The following is a 19,026-nucleotide window of genomic DNA, read 5'->3' as shown; positions in this document are numbered from 1 at the left end:
GAATCATCAATACATGCTCGAATAATGTGGCATTGGATAACAGATAGTTAGCCTCGCATTTACCGACATTGGTTGTCACATATATATGTGAGAATTATGTTTAAGAATATAATATTAAGCAATGCGTAATTAATAATTAAAATTTTGGGATTTTTAATTAATCAAAATTACTAATAGGATCCATTACTATTAAAAATGAAACAATCTTATCTGGACTGTTAATTTTGTGACATTAAAATAGAGGTACTTTACATAATAAGATTATGTAGCACTGAACTTGATATATATTGAATCTTTAATAATTTTTGTTATGTATAAAGTATTCATATTTATCAATTTGATATCATATATGGAACTATTTTAATCCTAGACATTTAATAGACTTCTATTTATGACATTGTATCTTTATCTTTTGATTTCCTTAGAAAGGTTTATTATTTATGATCAGCTAAAATCTTGTATACTAGAGGTATAGTGAAATAAGTAGTTAGGAATGATGAATATAGAAATGGAATCCATTTTTTCCTAATGGAAGTTGAAAAAATAGTTCTTTTGAATGAAAATCTAGGTTTTAAATAATAGAGCACTCAATTCACAACAAGATTCTCAATTAATTGTTTATTAGAGAATTAGTAGAATTCAAAGATAAAGCAATAATTAGAAAGAATAATAGATATTGGACTTAGTTTTGATTATGAACTATTTACGGAAGATCAATCTATATGTAATAATTAGGTATCAGAGCATTAAGTTTTCATGACTCTTGTAGATCCACACTGTTATGTGCATCATAGCCTTTTGACATTGCTTCTGCTTCCTAGACATTATCTTATTTCTTTGTTTGATTGGGTTGAATATTATGTTGATTTGAATTTGTCTTTTATATCTAGATTCAAATATGCATTCCAAATGTGATAAACCTATACTTCAGTAGGAACCAATAGAGGGTGTGGTGTTAGGCCAACCTAGGGGTTAAGCATATAAAGTGATTAGTTAAATTTATAGAGAGGGTTATGCATACTAACCCTTTAGGACCCGCAATGAAGCAGGCTAGAAAGTCGAGTGCAGTGACACTTAAAGGCACCATTGATCCATTAACAGTATTGGCTTAGTTAACTCTAGCTGAGAAGATTCTAGAAGAAGACATGCGGTGTCTAAATGATGACAAGGTAAGGATCGTTGGTTCTTTTTTTTTTTTTTTTTTTTTTGTTGGAGGATGATGCTCGCACTTGGTGTGTTGGTGAATGAGCAATATGGAATCACACATGGGAACAATTTAAGGAGGCCTTTGATGTAAAGTGTTGTCCTCCATCCTACAAGGTGTCCAAGAGATTGGAGTTTGAGAGATTGACTTATGGGACTATGTCTATTGTCGATCATGAGAAGAATTAAAAAAGCTATCACAATTTGGCCTTCAGATAATTCTTGATGATGCCATGAAGAAACAAAGGTTCTTGAATGGGTTGAGTGAGCATGTTGCTACATGTGTCTCAAGATCTCACCATCCTACTTATTAAGCTCTGCAAAAGGTAATCTTAAAATTTAAGGCACAAATGCTTATGAGTAAGCCTTGATGGTGACTTTGAAAGATACATCTTTGTGCACTCTTAGTCAGAGGTCATCTAAGAGAGGTAGTTTCAGCACTAGGACATTTGGCTGAGATGATTTTAAGAAGGCAGACATGGTGCCAGTGACAATGGATTTCATTAGGGTACTCATAGTTATAGTACTAGTTAGTAGCCTGTTGGCAATGGTAATGGTTTTCGCTGTTCTAGGAAATACAGTAGTAATCAAAAAGTATCTTGGTGGGCCACTTTATACTTTTTAGAGCATTTATGGCAGATTTTATACAAGAGTGTGCTAGAGTGGTGAAGGGTGTCTCTAATGTGTGTAGTGTGATCATTTTAAGAGGGAGTATCCTCTTCAATTTAGAAGGTGGTATGAGAGCTTCTGGGCCTAGTTATCCATATCAATAAACTAGATCCTATTAGCAAACTAGTTTTTACTACTCACTGCAGCAGGCTAATGGTGCCGATAAATAGGTGCTTAGATAGGGTAGATTGATGCTACTTCTTCTAGCAATAGAATACTAGTAGCCCTAAATGTACAAGTAGTGGTCAATGGAGACGACCACCAATTAGAAGTGAAGTCTTTTTGATGACACAATAGGAGGCTCTAACCACATTAACCACACCTAACGTGGTTAAAGGTATTTTATCAATTCTTGGGTTGACGCTTGTATTCTTATTGATTCTAGAGTTACACATTCCTTTATATCACATGGTCAAGCAGCATTGGTGGGTAGAGATTTTGTGCCTTTAGATTCGACCATAGATGTTTTCACACCCACAACAAAGTCATTGTGGCCAACTCAAGTATGGAAGGGGTGTGTGATCACCATTGTTGACTAGGAGATGGAGGTAGATTTCACTATGTTGAAGCTTTAAGGGTTAAATATTATTGTGGGGATGGATTGATCTGTAACTAATCATGCTTATGTGGATTGTTTTAGTGAGGAGGTCACCTTTAAACAACTAGAGTTAGTTAAGGTTATATTTCATGATGAGTCAAATTCCTCTTTCAAGCTTGATTTCTATTATTGTTGCACATTGCACGCTTCGAAAAAGGTATGAAGGATTTTTGACACACATCATTGATATTTGAGCTAATGAGGTGAGGCTTAAGGATATTCATGTAGTGTGACACTTTTCAGATGTATTTCTTGAGAATCTTCCTAGGTTACCTTTGGAGAGAAATAGACTTTGCTATTTATTTGGTTCCTGCTTGATTACTTTGATTCCTACAAGTGCAAAAATCGAACAACTAATAAAGTAAATGAGTAAGAGTATCGTTCCCATAAGCATTGGTCGTTTCAAAAATAGTTTCATTTAACCAAATACTAAAGATTTTCACCAATTAATTTTATCTAGGAAATCAACAAATAAAACAATTCAAAGTAAATTATAAACTAAATTTACAACTAGAATAATAATAATAATAATAAAACCAACACCACATAAATTGTAACTGACATTTATTAATAAAAGCACTAAAACAACGACTTCACTTGAACTAAACAAATTACTTATTAATTTGGTTATTAATGATTAATTCCTTATTCAATTATCAACAAAGGATTTCTAAATTCATTCATTTCCTTTATTAAGGCAAGCAAATTATGTGGAAAATTTACTTAAATTGGATTTTTTTTTTCTTAATTTTACCAATTAATCATGTAATTAAGTCCCCTTCAATTACCCAAGCCAAAATAGTTTCAAAACTCGATTAAAGCTAGAATTAAAGTTCCTAAGACATAAATAGGGTTTCTAAGCTCATAATAACTCGTAGATTGTATATTCTTTTTTTCTCAATCTACCAGATTAGGCTTGTCAACAGACTAATTTTTCAACTTAGACAACACTTAACCAATTTTTCAATCTAGTTAGGTATATTCATCAATTAATCAAGGAAATACATATAATTGGATAGAAATTATTAACAAACCAAGCCAATCTATCATAAACAAAACCAAGATCCATTAAGGTCCTAGATCAAAGATCTAGCATCTTATATAAACAAAAACAAAAACAACAAAAACAAAACAGAATCCCTATATTTAAATATTGTCTCAACAAAATACAAGAATTTTATTACAAAATTTATAAGAAATTTAGAATAAAGAGTAGAGATGAAGAGATTCTCAATAGATGATGGCTCTTTTAAGCAAATCTAAAACCTTGGATTCTTCAAGAACTCCAAACCCTAGAGCTTTTCTCTCTAAGAATATATTTTTCGCCATAAATTGTGGTGTCTCAAGTTCATTCTAGGGGTCCAATCTTCATGCCTCATGCTTAGCTTTTCAAGAAAAAAAATCCAAATATGCTCCAATACTTCAATAACTAGCAAATATTTATCAAAATCCTCGACTAAAACTTTACCTTTAGAAAGATAGCAAAACATATCAAAACAACCAAAAGCTTGAGAATCAAATAAATAATTAAGCTTAGATAAGCTAAATTAGTGAATAAAATACTTGCTAATGTGTATGTCTCTTCAAGGCCAATGAAGCTTCAATTTATACAGGAAAATATTGCTTACGTACATGATGCATTTTCGTTATAAGATTGTTGCAAACTTCATATTAAATAATTTTAATTTAGACATGTGATAGTCACATGACTTTGTCATCCCAATCAATGTGGGATTTAATACCAAATATTTAATCTTTCGAAAATAATATTTCAATAAATTAAAAAATTAATTTGCAAAATTAATATTATGGTCCAAACAAAACCATATATATATACATATATTCCTTTGATTTTGGTTGTTATCCACAATTTAAATTGTGTTCATTCTAATTTTTTACTAATATATATGTAGACGTGAAAGAATCCCAAGGCAGAAACCTTTATGGTATCTTTCAAGTTTGAAAATGTTGGTGAAGAACCACAAAACAAATTTTTACCAACATCTTAGGGTTAGGAAAATCCCTTATCAAAGCCTTTATATAATCTCTCTACGATTTAAATGCTAATGATGAACATGTAATTTTTTATGAAAATAAAAGAGTAAAATTTCCATCAATATCTTAGGGTTAGAGAAACTCCCATGCCAAAGCATTTATGGGATCTCTTCAAGATTTAAATACTAGTTAAGAAGATAAGAACAAGAAACATACAAAAAGCAACCATTATGGAATACCTTTTTTTAACTTCTTTTTCTCTCTCTTTTTCCTTTTTTTTTTCTTTTCTTTTTTTTTTCTTTTTCTTCTTCTTATTTCTTTTCTCTTTTCTTTTTTCAATTACATGTTCTAGTTTATATCCAAACCACCCCCCCCCCCCTCTCTCAAAAAATAGATTTTGATTCTAACTTTCATATTTATAGAGGAGTCAGCTATCACTTTATTTTTATTTTCTTATATATTTTAAAAAGCAACTGTAAATAACCTCTCAATTGACTTTAAACATGGGTAGGAATTATTTTTTTAATTCCCCCACCATCTTACTTTTTCTTTACATAGATTTCATATTTTATTTACTTCAATTAATATTTACTATTCTATATAAGTAACATTTTATATTTATTTTTTTATAAAATATTGTGATAGTTGCTTTTGAACTTGTGCAACATTAGATAAACATAATATAAAATACAAATAAAGAGTAAATTTGGATATTTATATTTAAAGAGTCAAAATCAAATTTTTATGGTCAAAATGAAAAGTTCATTGGATCTTTTAAGGATTGATTTTTTAAAATAAAAAGTATGAGACAAATAACCCAAAAAAAAAAAAAAACTTCTCTCTGATGTTTTATTTTTAAGAAAAATTTTTAATAAAAAACCTATAACAAGACCAAAAACTAATTTAAATAATGTTTCATTGTTAAGATGATATGTGTTCACACATAAGAGTCTGTTATGAAGTTTCTACCATATCCATATATGAGCCTAGATATATATATATATATAGAGAGAGAGAGAGAGAGAAAGAGAGAGAGAGAGAGAGAGAGAGCCTATATAAGGTTAGGACCGTCTTGACCATTTCTCATCCGGACAAAAAATGTGAGGGTATTGCTGGCTGTTCGATTAAAATGGACGGTATAGATTAGAATGCTAATTTCCCTCCCATTCCCTTCCTTTCCCACCCATCTCCCACCATTCAAGCAAGCAGCCATCCCATTCCCTGCCTTTTCCACCCATCTTCCACCGTTTGAGCAAGCAGCCACCGCCTCCTCAAAAACATGCTCCCACAAGCTTCCTATCCCCCATAAGCTTCCCTTCCATTCCTTTCCCACCCATCTTCCACCATTCCAACCAGAAATAGCCACGTTCGAGCTCCCAACATTGATGTGTAAAATCAACTCGCAAGTGTACAAATCGTTTTCAAGTAATAAAGTGGAAAAATAGGATTGTTGTACCCAAGAGATTAAGAATTAAGTACCAAAGATAATTAGATTTGGTAATATTTGAACTAGCAATTAAGATGGCAATTGAAAATTAAATAAACTAAATTAAACAAAAACAAGAAATTAAAATTAGATCAATTTCAAGTAAGAGAGTGAGTTTAATAATTATGAATACTAGGACATTTGATTTCACCACTAACTATTCCAATTTAATTACTTAAATATGTAAATTTAATTTACTAGTAATTTTGTTAACCACACTTAATCACAAAATTAATCAAAAGTATTTTCCACTCACAATTGATAATATTCACATAACCTAATTTACTCCTTCCGGCCTATAAATTAAATCATGCAAATTCATTAAGCATAGATTAAGCAAATAATATGGCATGAGACATAACTATTTTCCAATCAATTATGCATTCATGTAAATCATTGGAGATCCATAATATTATCCTTTTCCAAGCTCAAATATTATTAAAATCATTCATTCCTTCCGGCCTATGAAAGCATTAAGCATACCAATGATTTATTAACAAAACATATTACAAATTAAATAAAACTCAACATATATTAAAATAATTAGACCTTCATAGTTAGGGTTATATCATAGCTTTAGTTATGAAATTAGTTCATGGTAAAAATAATTTCAACATCCATAATTATAAAGAAAAAAAAGAATAATGTTCACAATTAAAGAGAAAGAAATGAGAATAAAAACTATTGAAGAAGTCCTCCTCCAAAAGCTCTCCAAGTCGTAGCCTTCTTCTCCAAGCAAGCCCATGTCTCTATGCCCCCGCCAAACTCTCCAATTGATCTTCTAAACTCTAAAACTTTAAAACCCTAGAACACTTAAGAGAACCTTAGAAACTCCCAAAATTTGGTTTGTTTCTATTTAAGCCTCCTAAAAACTCTTAAATAACTCTCTAAACTTGTATATCTCCTTTCAATGTGGTGGGGGCTATATATATAGGACCTTGGGAACCTTTTTCTGTCTTTATTTTCAATGTAGGAGTGTTGAAAGATACCTTTTTTAGGCCATCAAGAGGGTTGGACGAATTTCATGTGTAAAAAAGAAACTTGATTTACTTGCTCTTCAATACTTTCCTTTTCTCTAATTCTTTCTAAAAAAATAATTAATTAGTCTAATTTACCATTAATGAAGCATGTGACATGATATGTGCCTTAATAATCATAAATTAACCAATTATCTCCACTTGTCCTAATCTCGGCCCTTGGATTACCTTGATTCCCTCTCTTAATCCATGGTAGATATTTAACTAGAAATATTCCTTTTTATAAATTCCAAATTTTAAATGATGATATCTTTTTACTCGCACCTCGAAATCCAAAACTAATGTGATATTTGAAATCGTCAGATCGTGAGGATTCATATGATATCCACTTCCATCATAAAATTCCCGATAGAATCTTTATGAAATCTTTAAGGAATCTTTTCAATGCTTGATCCGTTTGAGCTCAGTCTTGCTTCCTACCATAATTCGACCCAAGAAATCCATTTTTATGGTTGTTTTCTTAAAATTGTTCCTCTTTCACTTAGATTAAGAAAAATACATAATTAAGTATCTTTCCATAACAAATTAACACAAACTAACAAATATTAAGCTATAAATATGGCATAAAATCATCAATATTTTAGACCTAACAAACACACTATCCCCATAAGCCTCCCTTCCCTTCCTTTCCCAACATCTTCCACTGTTCTAGCCAGAAGCAAGGACAGCTGTTCAGCCCATACCGACATCCTAGACCTTCTAAAACCCATGTCCAGCAAGAGCCACCACCTAGCCCTAATGTACAGATTTAATTGTAAAAAAAATAAAATAAATAAATAGAGAGATAGAGGAGAAAAGGAAATATCCAACATACGTGAAGAATCCAGTAGAGGAAGCTTCAATGGCGAAAAGCAACATTCATTCCAACTTTTTTTATACTGATTTTGTCATGCATCTTAAATTTAAGATAGACTTATTATGTTATATCTATGTTAATTTTTATTATTTATTTCTCACCAAGAAATTTGCAAAGTGATATTTTTTTTCATTATATTACCGTTGCTTGTGGTTGAATTTTATTGCTTTCCTTTGTTAGTTGTTGGCCAGGTATTGTGAGTTTCACAATACGAATTTTGTAATTAACTACACTAGATTGTATATGTGAACAATTTAAACATAATTATGCAATTAACTACACTAGACTATATATGTGAACAATTTAAACATATTGATTCACCTGGATATGTATTTTCCCAAATACATATTCAGAGCCTTCATACATTGGATATCTTTTGCATCATTGTTAATATAGTTATATAAAAATATAATACTTGCCCCAGTGAGCAACCATGTGAAAAGAGATGAATGAGCTACCTAATTACCAACTATGCACGTTGTGCTCTAGGCAAATGAACCTGAACACTTAAGTTAACAGAATTAATGGTTTGGATGAGAAAAAAGAATATCCTACAACTTCATGGAAACTTATGATCAAATATTTACAACTAGCTTGTAATAGTATATTTTATATATTATATTTAATGATTAATTATGATGTTGGAGTGCATTGAAGTGTCTTTCTCCTTTGTATACGATATGTATTATGTACAAATTTATGTTATATTATGTGGTATTTGATAATGATGTTATGTTGATTTTATTATATTAGATGGCACCATGAATGATTTAGAGTTAGAAGCAAATAATCATCATGCAGGAGTTGAAGAAATATCACTGCTGCCATGTTCAAATTCCATTGATGATGTTTACACTCACTAGTATCAGAAGACTGCTAAGCAAAGGTCAGACAAGAATTTGAATAGATAGATGAGGTTCATAAGTTTTATATTAAATGTCCAAAAGAGGTAGGGTTTAGTGTCGTAGGAATTCTAGTAAGAAATGTAAAGATACCAATAAAGTTGTAAGGAAAGAATTTGTGTGTTATAAAAAAGGAGTATCTTTTAAAAAAGCAAGTGAGAAAAAAAGTTGCCTAAGGATAATAAGAGAAAATTATAGAGCAAAACTTTCTGTTGTGGTGTCAAAATTGGAGAAACATGTCATCATTGTATTTATTAAGGCACATAGTCATCCATTATCAACCTCTTGAAAAATACATTCATTGAGGTCACATTGTAATGCATCTAAAACCAAAAAATCACTAACCCAGCAGTTTTCTATAGCAAATTTACCAACTTATCAACAAATCAGTATTCTTAACTTTCAAGCTAGAGGTATAAAGAATACCGTGCCTACAAAGAAGGATATCTATAATCATGAAACTAAGTCGCGTAATGAAATGAGAGGAAAAGATGCAGAACTGTTGAAAGAATATTTCTAGAACAGCTAAAAAAGGATCCATCCTTCATTTTTGAAATAGATAAAGATGATGATTGTAAACCACAGCATTATTTTTGGGTTGATTCGGTTTCTAGAATAGCTTATAAATATTATGGTGATGTAATTGTATTTGGTACAACTTACAACATTAATCAGTATGGTATGATATTTGCACCATTGGTTGGGGTTAACAATCATGCTCAAACAATACTATTTGCATGTGCATTCTTAAGTGATGAAAAAACTAAATCTTTTGTTTGGTTATTTGAGCTCATAAAGAAAACCATGCCTAGTAACAATCCAAAGATGATTATCACCGATCAAGATCTTGCAATGACAAAGGCTATAACTCAGAGCCTATCAAATACATTTCATAGGTATTGTAGTTGGCAAATACTTGAGAAGTTTTCTATACAAATAGATGCAATCACTTATAGGGATTTTTAAAAGAACTTCCAAAATGCATATAGGAATCAGAATATTTAGAAGAGTTTGAAAGAAAATGGGTGACTATCATTGAGAAGGCAAACTTATATGACAATGATTGGTTAAAATCAATATTTAAAATACATTCAAGATGGGTGCCTGCATAAATTAATCATATATTCTTAGTAGGAATGTTAAGTAGCCATCATGTAGAAAGCTCTTCAAGAAGTATGTTTCAAAGAAAAACTTTTTGATGGATTTTATACTTCAATTCAATAGGGCACTTGCACATCAACATCACAAAGAGTTAGGTGCTGATCATGTTGATATTAATGAGAAGTCTCTTTTGAAACTGCCATTGAAAATGGAAAAAGAGATATCTGAGATTTACACATGCAAGATTTTTTATAAGTTTCAAGATGAGTTGTGGTATAGCTTAGTAACTATAGTACAACTTATGAATGAAAACGACACACATAAAATGTATAAGGTCAAGAGTAGTCCAAATAAAGGGGTTCCTAGAGTACATGAAACTGATTATGATAGAGTTTTGGACTTCACATCTTGTAGTTGTAAAACGTTTGGAAGTGAAGGAAATCCATTTAGACATTTTTTGGCATATTTGTGACTCTTTGGTAATATTCCCTTCCCAAATCAATATATCATGAAAAGGTGGACTAAAGTTGCAAAATCTCAAGCAATCTTTGATAAGCATAGTGTAGAGAAAAATGAGAAAGATATTAATAAGGTCCACCTTACTTTTTAAAGTGAGGTCCTTCAATAGTAATAAAAGGTTTTATATATGCATAAAAGAGAATTCTCATATCAATACATTATGATAGTTTTCTATTAATACTTTATTTATTAGCCTTCTAATTGCTTCAAAAGTTGAAATGTGAAATATTTTGAAGGTTTAAATGAGCTTAGATAAGGTTTACTTTGCCTTCTAATGGTTTTAATGCTTCACCAAACTCATTTGACCAACCAAAACATTTTTAAATATTAGTTTTTTAAACAATCCAATAGATAATGATAAAAGTTCTTGTAGTTTTTTTATTGGATGATGATAAAAGTTCTTGTAGTTTTTTTATTAGAGCATCCTAATAAGAAATTGATTGTATAAATATATGTCTATAATAATGCTAAAAGTTTTCATCAAAAAATAATTATGCTAAAGGTATCAAAAAATCTACAAACATGTTTACTAAATAATACGATGTCATCATTAATTGATTTATATTTAATTATATTTAATTTTTTGAATGTTCAGTTATTTTTATTTAGATATTTTTAAATTTTCAATAAATAAAATAAAAATACATAAGATATGTTACCTTCAATATTATCTTGCTAGATATCGTTGTTGACTTCTTTAATATCCCTTGCATTATTCATATGTAAATTCTTGGGTTAATTGCCTAATGATATCCTGAAGTATAAACAATGTGCGAATCGAGTCTTCAACTTTAAGATTGTGTAAAATAAACCTTGACATTTCAAAATCAAAAGAAATTGATCAAATCTGTCAAATTGTTAATGGCGCTGTTAAAAATATATACACGTGCTGATTGCGTGACCCATGCGGTGCAATTAAGCAAATAAATCGTAATACAAGGTGAATAAACAAAAATTTAAACCATAAAGAAAATGTTGGTTAGCTATCTCATGCGACACTCACATGCCAATACCTCCATTTCACCATTGTCAGTTTGCAATTAGGTTTTCAAATGAGGGGAGAACGAAGTAGAAGATATAGGAGAAGAAGAGATGAACGAGCAGTGCCGATGAATGAGCAAAGGTAAGGAGGAGATGAGATGAATTGGGTTTGTTTAAATAATGGTCACATAATTTAAATTGGGTTTGTTTCTCATCCATAATCACTCAATTTTTGTTTCTCATCCATAATCACTCAATTTTTGTTTCTCATCCACTATAACACTCAATTCTTCCCTGTTTTAGGTGTTGTTACTGTTCATACTGAAGCTGCCGTTGTTGTGAGCTTCCTGCTGTTCCTGTTGGTGCTGTTATTGTTGCTGCTGGTGCTGCCGTGCTGCTATTGGTGTGCTATCATGCTAGTGCTGTTGCTTCGTTTCTGCATGCCGTGATGCTGCTGTTGCCGTATTTGTGAACCTCCATCATGACTACTAAACTTTCCATATAGATTTTGTACATGCCGTCAGTAACAAACCTCCAGCCATAAAAAAGGACATGACTCGTCTCATTGTGGGGGTTGTAGTTGGTGTAGGAATTTTGAGTTTTCTATCTGTTTTGTTGGTTTTCTTATTGTCCGAAGGAGAATGGCTTACGACGACAATGAAGGTTAGTTACAACTTCTGTTGTTGGTTGCATGTACATTGTGGTTGACTGACTTTTAATTATGTGTGCAGTAATTGGATTAATCAATTATGTGCTAATTAATATGTGTTTCATCTTGATGCCACATATTCCTAGAATAAAAATAACCAAGCAAGCAAATAAATTAAATTTGCCACGTTCGACAATCAGAGTTGAACTCATCCCTCTACAGATCATTATGGAGGTCTCTGCGTGTTTCTTAGCTCTTCTTCATATAAAATGTTTAGTAAAAAAGAAATGAATAAGAAAAAAAAAATCACCTGACATATTTAAAAGAAAAAGGAGGAAAAAGAAGAAGCAGCAATTGACTACTAGACAAAACAAGTGCACAGTCATAAGAGTTCTTTATTTATGATTTGCAAAGCTGTTAGAGATCAATATCAAACCATTCACTTTCAGTCATGACGAACTAAAGTTGGCCAAATCACCGTAGGTGCTGATTTGGGTTTTTTTTTTTTTTCATCTGGAACGTTATTCTTTCTTCTTGTTTTTTATGGAATTTTTTATTTTTCTATTTAACCATAATCAAAATAAATTGATTTAAATCATTTTAAACTATTTTTTATATTTTGTAATTAATTTTAAACGCCAATGTCGTTTATCTGCTTAATCGCACTATATGGGTCACGCAATCATCACGTGTATATATTTTTAACAGCATCATTAATAATTTACCAGATTGGATCAATTTCTTTTAATTTTAAATGTCAAGATTTATTTTACACAATCTTAAAGTTTAAGACTTGCTCATACTTTAGGATATCATTAGGTAATTAACCCTAAATTCTTTTATTTATCACAAGTTACGTTCGTTACCAATGAAACTAAGCAACTAGTATTGCAATTATTAAGAAAAATATTTAAGAGGATGTATTTAATTCAGACTTTAATGGATTTAAAATGAATTATAGAGTTTAAAGGATTTCATGGATTCTTATAAAATTTCATAGATTTTATAAACAATTTATAAGAATTCAATGAAATCTTTGGGTTCAAGGTTGGATTTCATATTGATAATTTTCTTGATAATTTAACTGTTAAAATCCTTTCAAATCTATTAAAATCCATCATTTTTTAAAATCTTTTAAAATTAATGACTTTTTGAATACCATTAGATTTTAAAACAATTTTATAAAATCATAATTGAATACACCTGGATTTTAATGGACTTTTATAAAATCCATTGAAATCTGAATTGAATATCATTGAATTTGTATAAATTCTTTTAAAATCTAAATGAATACCTCTAAATTTTTAAATACTTTTAAAATTTTTCAAATTCTAAAGTGAATATATCTCTTTTAATTTATTTTGATTTTTAATATTAAAAATCTAATACAGAAAAATAAATTCATTAATAATAGTCAATTAAATTTTCACTTGCCATGTAATGTTATTGATATTTTATTATTAAAAATGACAAATAGTATTTTTTTTTCTTGTATATATATATATATATATTGAATTGTTTTTTTTTTAACTTCGAGATATTTAAAATGGAACAAGAAAATCCCAAATCCTATTTTCTTTATTTATGTGGTTAAACTTTACGGTGGTGGAGTAAGTATTCTAGATTCTGTTTCTAATTCATAAAAATGAGTTGGTAATTTTCATTTTCTTTTTTAACCTTTCACAGCACTAGAATTTGTTGGCAGCAATTGTCAACATCAACCATTTAAACCAGTTTTAAAAAACCAGAAAAACTAATTATATATATTTTTTAAAGGATATTTATTTTTGTGATAAATCCAAAATTAAAAATTTTCAATATTTATTTTCAAATTCTTTTACCGAAACATTTATTTTCAGATTTTTTTTTTTTTTTTTTTTTGGTTCCTTATGTCCCCTGGCATCCCCGTGCCCCACAAATTCGAACCCAGCTTCTCCTGGCCGGGCTGTGGTGAACTAAACCCCTGAGCTCCCACGCGAGTTTTATTTTCAGATTCTTTTTCAAACTAATTATTATACATTGATTATACCCAATTACTGCACCCAAAATTCGGTTATTAATTTTGATTGGACGGATCCCTTACACAAAATCTCTAAAATGCCCCTCCTCCACCTGCATTTATTTTTGTCCTCTTCTGTCTCAATTCACCAATGACAAAAACCCTAGCAAATTTTCCAAATATCAATAACCATCCCCATTTCTTAAATTCCTTAATATCTAATTCTTCCATGGATTTCTTCAAGTCCGTCTTGGCCGATGATCCACCGCCTTCCGACTCCGATGAGTCCCAACGGGAAGACCAACACGAAGTTGTAGAAGAAGAAGAAGAAGAAGAAGAAGAAGTTTCAGGCCCGGAACCGAACCTTAACAATCGAAATACCGCTTGGAGCTTCGGGGGTTTGATCAAGACGTTAGCAACGAAATCCGAGTCCGTGATCCAGAATTACCGCCGGGATCTCGAGGACTTCAGGACTGAATTGAAGAATGAGACATCGGCGATACGAGAAGTGGCCTCACGCGCCGTCAAGGACCTACCTGCCTCCCTCGAGGTCGGTGCGTCCGTGGCCCAGGAATCTCTCGAGTCGGTCGGCCAAGCCATTGATGACATCGGCAGCACCGTCTGGAAATCGACGGCCGGGATTATAGCCCAAGGTAGGGAAACACTCTTGGTCGCCGATCTGCATTCTGATCATTCGGATATTAACAACAGCTACAATAATAATAAACAATTAACTAGTAGTAGCAGCCGGAGCTTGGATTTCAAACCATACAGCAGGTTCGAAGCTCAGGTTCGTGCAATCCAGAGCAATAAAAACACTTACTTGGAAGAACCTGAGGATTTGGATAATTACCAGGTGTGGAAATCAGGGTTCTCATTGGATGAGAAAAAGGAAGAGATTGAGAAATTGATGGCGGAAAATGTAATTATCAGCGAGATTTATGGCAATCTTGTTCCTGATAAGGCTGAGCATGAGAGCTTCTGGTACAGGTACTTGTACAGGTTTCATAGGTTGAAGGAAGTTGAGGATGCTAGAGCTAAGATCGTGAAGCGAGCAATTTCTGGGGAAGACGAGGATTTGAGTTGGGATGTGGACGATGAAGACGAAGAAGAAGAAGATAATCGTGGTGGGTCTGTTTCAAAGGTTAATTCGAGTTTGAATGCTGAGTTGGAAAAGCAAACTTCTTCTGGTGGAGAAGTTATCACTGCAAAGAAACGGAGTGACTCAGAGAGTGTTGAAAGAAGTGGCAGTGACGATATAGACAAGAAATTTGATGAGAGAGAGGCAACGGAGGAGGGGAAGACAGAGAGTCGTGATTCTTCTTGCAAAGACAGCGACGTTTCGATTGTGTCAAGACCCGAGGAAGAAGATCTTGGGTGGGATGAGATCGAAGATATTAGAAGTAGCGATGAGAGTAAAGGAGGAGTAGATGCTGCTGTTGGTGGGAGCACCAACAGAGCTGATTTGCGAAAGCGGCTCAGTGCCGCTGAGGAAGATGAAGATCTCAGTTGGGATATTGAAGATGATGACGATGATGATGCCAGTAAAGATGGAACCGTCAAAGCTTGAATTTATTATTTTTATTTTATGTTTTCGTTTCCACTAAGATTGCAAAGCAAGGTCTGGGTTGGAGTCTCCCTTATTAGATTCCGAAGTTGATATTCTTAATTTGCTTAACATATACGTTTGTTGCGTAAATATTTTCTTAATTTATGAAAATTTATAAGTGATTAGATTCATGTAACAGTTATAGTTATAATAAATTCATTTCCATTCTGGAATTTTGGATGTTGGTTTCCAAGGAGAATTTTCCTTTCGTTGCATAATGCATCATTTTGTCACCAATTGTCTTGCTAATTGAGCCGTAATTTTGCTAATTTAGATCCGAAGAGGTTTTGAATGTTCACTGTCCCAACTGCGGATTAATTTTTAAGATAACAATTTGGGTATGAATTTGCTCAAGGCATAAAATCCACATTGTTTTAAAAGCAACATACAAAATAAACCATACAAAGAAGTCAAAACATCTAACGTGCAAAACTAGAGCAAAACTAGATAGTTGCTAGTCGACTCAAAGCTTTAACGATCAGAGAATAGAAGAAATAAGCACACTCGGGCAAAAGTACAATTGATAAATTTCATTTTGCGACAGCTTGTAACATAAGAATACAGGGAGAATATATATAGCTATCTATCAACAAGATCTCCAGTATTAGTTTTTCAGATAACTTGTGTTTTCAGACTAAACACACCAGAATCAGGAGAGTAAAGCCGATAAGGTAAACTAATTGTCCCCTGCCTCAGCATCCGCAGTATGGTAAGAAACAGGTTAAAAATATGCAGATAAAAGAGTGATTTCAGCCCAGACGTGCTCGTCATATGAGAAACGCTTGATCAATTTGTCAGTGTCATATACAATATATCTTGAAAAAATAATAGCACCAATTGCACCAGGAACAGCACTAGATGTAGACCCAAGTGGGATGAACACCTCTACAAGTCCAAAACACTGAAAAAGTCAACTCAACAGTGCAAGGGCAAGAATATGTTTAACGGAAAGATGTACAACCTGGATAAACTGGTTAGGAGGAGGATAATGAGAGCGGTGAAAAAGATTTGGCCCCAGGAAGGAGAAGTCCTTTCCCTTCTTCGAAGCCCAGAAGGTCTAAGCAGTCAAGGATGTAACCACAGTGGAGGTTAAAACTAATGCTTCAAGCACAATGGTTCCTGCAACAACCAATGCTCAATATTTAACAAATTGTAACGATGAAAATACAATCCAATTTGTAAGACCTAAGATAAATTATACAAAAGCCTGGACTTCTTCGCAGGAAGAAGTAAGCCATTAGCGTATAGCTGTAACATCAAAATACGTGGATATTGATACTAACCCTCGGTATTAGTGCAGCTTACACCAACTCAGTGATACAGTGAAAAGACAGAGGAGGACATAGTTCAGTGGATGGATACTTCTGCTGATAGACATGCAATGGCCACAACACTGCAGAAGATTCTAGTTTTCATGTTAAGATTAAGTCAGAATATTAATACAAGAAATGAAGATGATAAATTGAGCATAGCCCTCAAGAGAGTTACTATTCCGTATTGATAATGCCACAGAAGAAATTGAGCACAACCCTCAAGAGAATATACTAGCTTTGCCGATAACATGTTTAATCATTGTATTAAAATGGGGGCAAAGAAAAAGGTAAGTCAAAGGAAACAAAAAAGTACTCAGTTATTTAAGGATTTGAATTTTGTAAATTCCGGGTCAGGTTTTGATTATCTGCCTGCAATGTACCAAAGGAATAAAACTACTATTTCTTTCAGAAGTTCAAATATACTCATTTACATTTGGGTTTATAAAAGGCCAAAAAAAAAAAAAAATTTTCTTGTTCAAGCTGGGCATCATAATCATCTCTATCTTCTGTTCTCCAACCTAGCATTGCAACAAAAGAAATACGAACTCCAAAATGTTTCTTCCACCCAGAAGAATAAAGCAACTATTAAGATCATTTGAGGACAGAACTGACAAGGTTTCAGATAAGCCCAAATCAGGAGGTGATACATTATTTCAGAATGCAAACAGTTGAGTCAAAATGCATTACAATAAGACCCAATTGGTTCTTCTAACCAAAGAAAAATAGTAGAATAACATGGTCATATTTCTGTAGTTATAAGGCAATAGTCCCATTTCAAAACATGAAATAAGACAATTTGGGGTATCCAGTATTTAGCCTCCTTTTCTTTCTGTTAATAAAAAATAAAAATTAAAAAATACATATATGATTTATTTATTTTTTAAAAAACATCTTTTTTTCATTTCAAAAATTAATTTATCTACCAAACACGCAGGTGTAGAATTCAGACATCAAATGTCTACGCAATTTAATCTTTAACCACAAATTTTAAATTCTCATCTCACATACATTTAACAAAACAACATGAATCACAAATCCACAAACAAACAGTAACTAATTGCAAAGATCAAATCTTTACAATCCAAAGCAATAACATATATGCACCAAAAAAAAAAAGACGAATATACAACACATATATAAGAATATGGTGCAGAGAAACCCTAAGATGGAGCAGGAAAAGGAGAAGAAATTTCAAACGGACAAGGGGAAAGATAGCAAGAAGAGAAGAATCCAGTGCTTCCTCTAAGGAGATCGTCTTCTGCCTTGCTGCTCACAACCGTATATCTCTGCATCTTTCTTTTTCTAGTTTCTTCCCTCTGGAAATTTTCTTTCAGTTTTCTATTCTCCGGTTTTCTCGGGAAAATTTAAGAAGGCGGGGCGACTGTCTTGTTGTGGATGTTTTATTTTTATATATTCTTGTCCTGAATACTGTAGGGAGTAAAAATCAGATGGTATTCCTCTACACGATTATTCCATATTAAAATTTTGGTGAGTGGTAAAAAGGTAAATGTGGGTTTTAAAATAACCGAAGAGAAATTTTAGTGCATTATCAAACGATATGGTTATATTATAAATTTATATTTTTATCTAATTTTAAAATTATTATTAAATATATTTATACTTAGAAATATATGATTAAATATTAGGATATTAATAGTTACGCATTTTGAATTTTGTCGGATTTGACACATTACACCTTAAATATTTTTTTTAACATTATGAACGTCAAATTTCCTTTTCCCTTGCATCGTGGTTCTTATGTAAAAAATAATTAACAGAATGATCACGTTCTACGCACGTGATCATCAAGCGAATATAGATCAGGTCATTTTACTGTCCTCATCACGTGACTCTTGCATGTGTGATTATGGATCAGAAACCAATCTCCTCAGATAGGGATTTTTGGGCAGGAAAAATGATTGATATTCATCTTAGAGATTCATCGATTGATCTGATTGAATAGGATTTTATTAAAGTTCAAAGTTTGGTGAAGGAAATTTATGCAGCGTGAACAAAATTTGGAAAGGAATAGTTTTACGCAAACAAAAATTAAAGAAACTGAGCTTATCTCAGAAGCAAAGTTGACAGATGGAGAAAGTGTATAATGAA

At 32.0% G+C, this 19,026-nt stretch overlaps 1 protein-coding gene and 1 long non-coding RNA gene across 2 annotated transcripts; one reads left to right on the top strand and one right to left on the bottom strand.

Annotated features, from left to right (window-relative positions):
* Positions 1 to 14,121: 14,121 nt before the first annotated feature.
* LOC107403785 (uncharacterized) lies at positions 14,122 to 15,784 on the top strand. The gene has a single exon (XM_016010699.4). The coding sequence runs from the start codon at positions 14,147 to 14,149 to the stop codon at positions 15,563 to 15,565; it is 1,419 nt and encodes a 472-aa protein (XP_015866185.4). The 5' UTR covers positions 14,122 to 14,146; the 3' UTR covers positions 15,566 to 15,784.
* Positions 15,785 to 16,111: 327 nt separating this feature from the next.
* LOC107403786 (uncharacterized) lies at positions 16,112 to 18,317 on the bottom strand. Its single transcript, XR_001580378.4, has 3 exons — positions 16,888 to 18,317; positions 16,566 to 16,723; positions 16,112 to 16,489 (listed from the first exon to the last, which is right to left on the bottom strand). It is a non-coding gene; the product is annotated as an uncharacterized LOC107403786 (long non-coding RNA).
* Positions 18,318 to 19,026: the final 709 nt, after the last annotated feature.

Source organism: Ziziphus jujuba, chromosome 5 (genome assembly GCF_031755915.1).
Source record: "Ziziphus jujuba cultivar Dongzao chromosome 5, ASM3175591v1".
In the NCBI taxonomy this organism is placed as follows: Eukaryota; Viridiplantae; Streptophyta; class Magnoliopsida; order Rosales; family Rhamnaceae; genus Ziziphus; species Ziziphus jujuba.
This window is presented reverse-complemented; position numbering and strand designations above follow the sequence as displayed.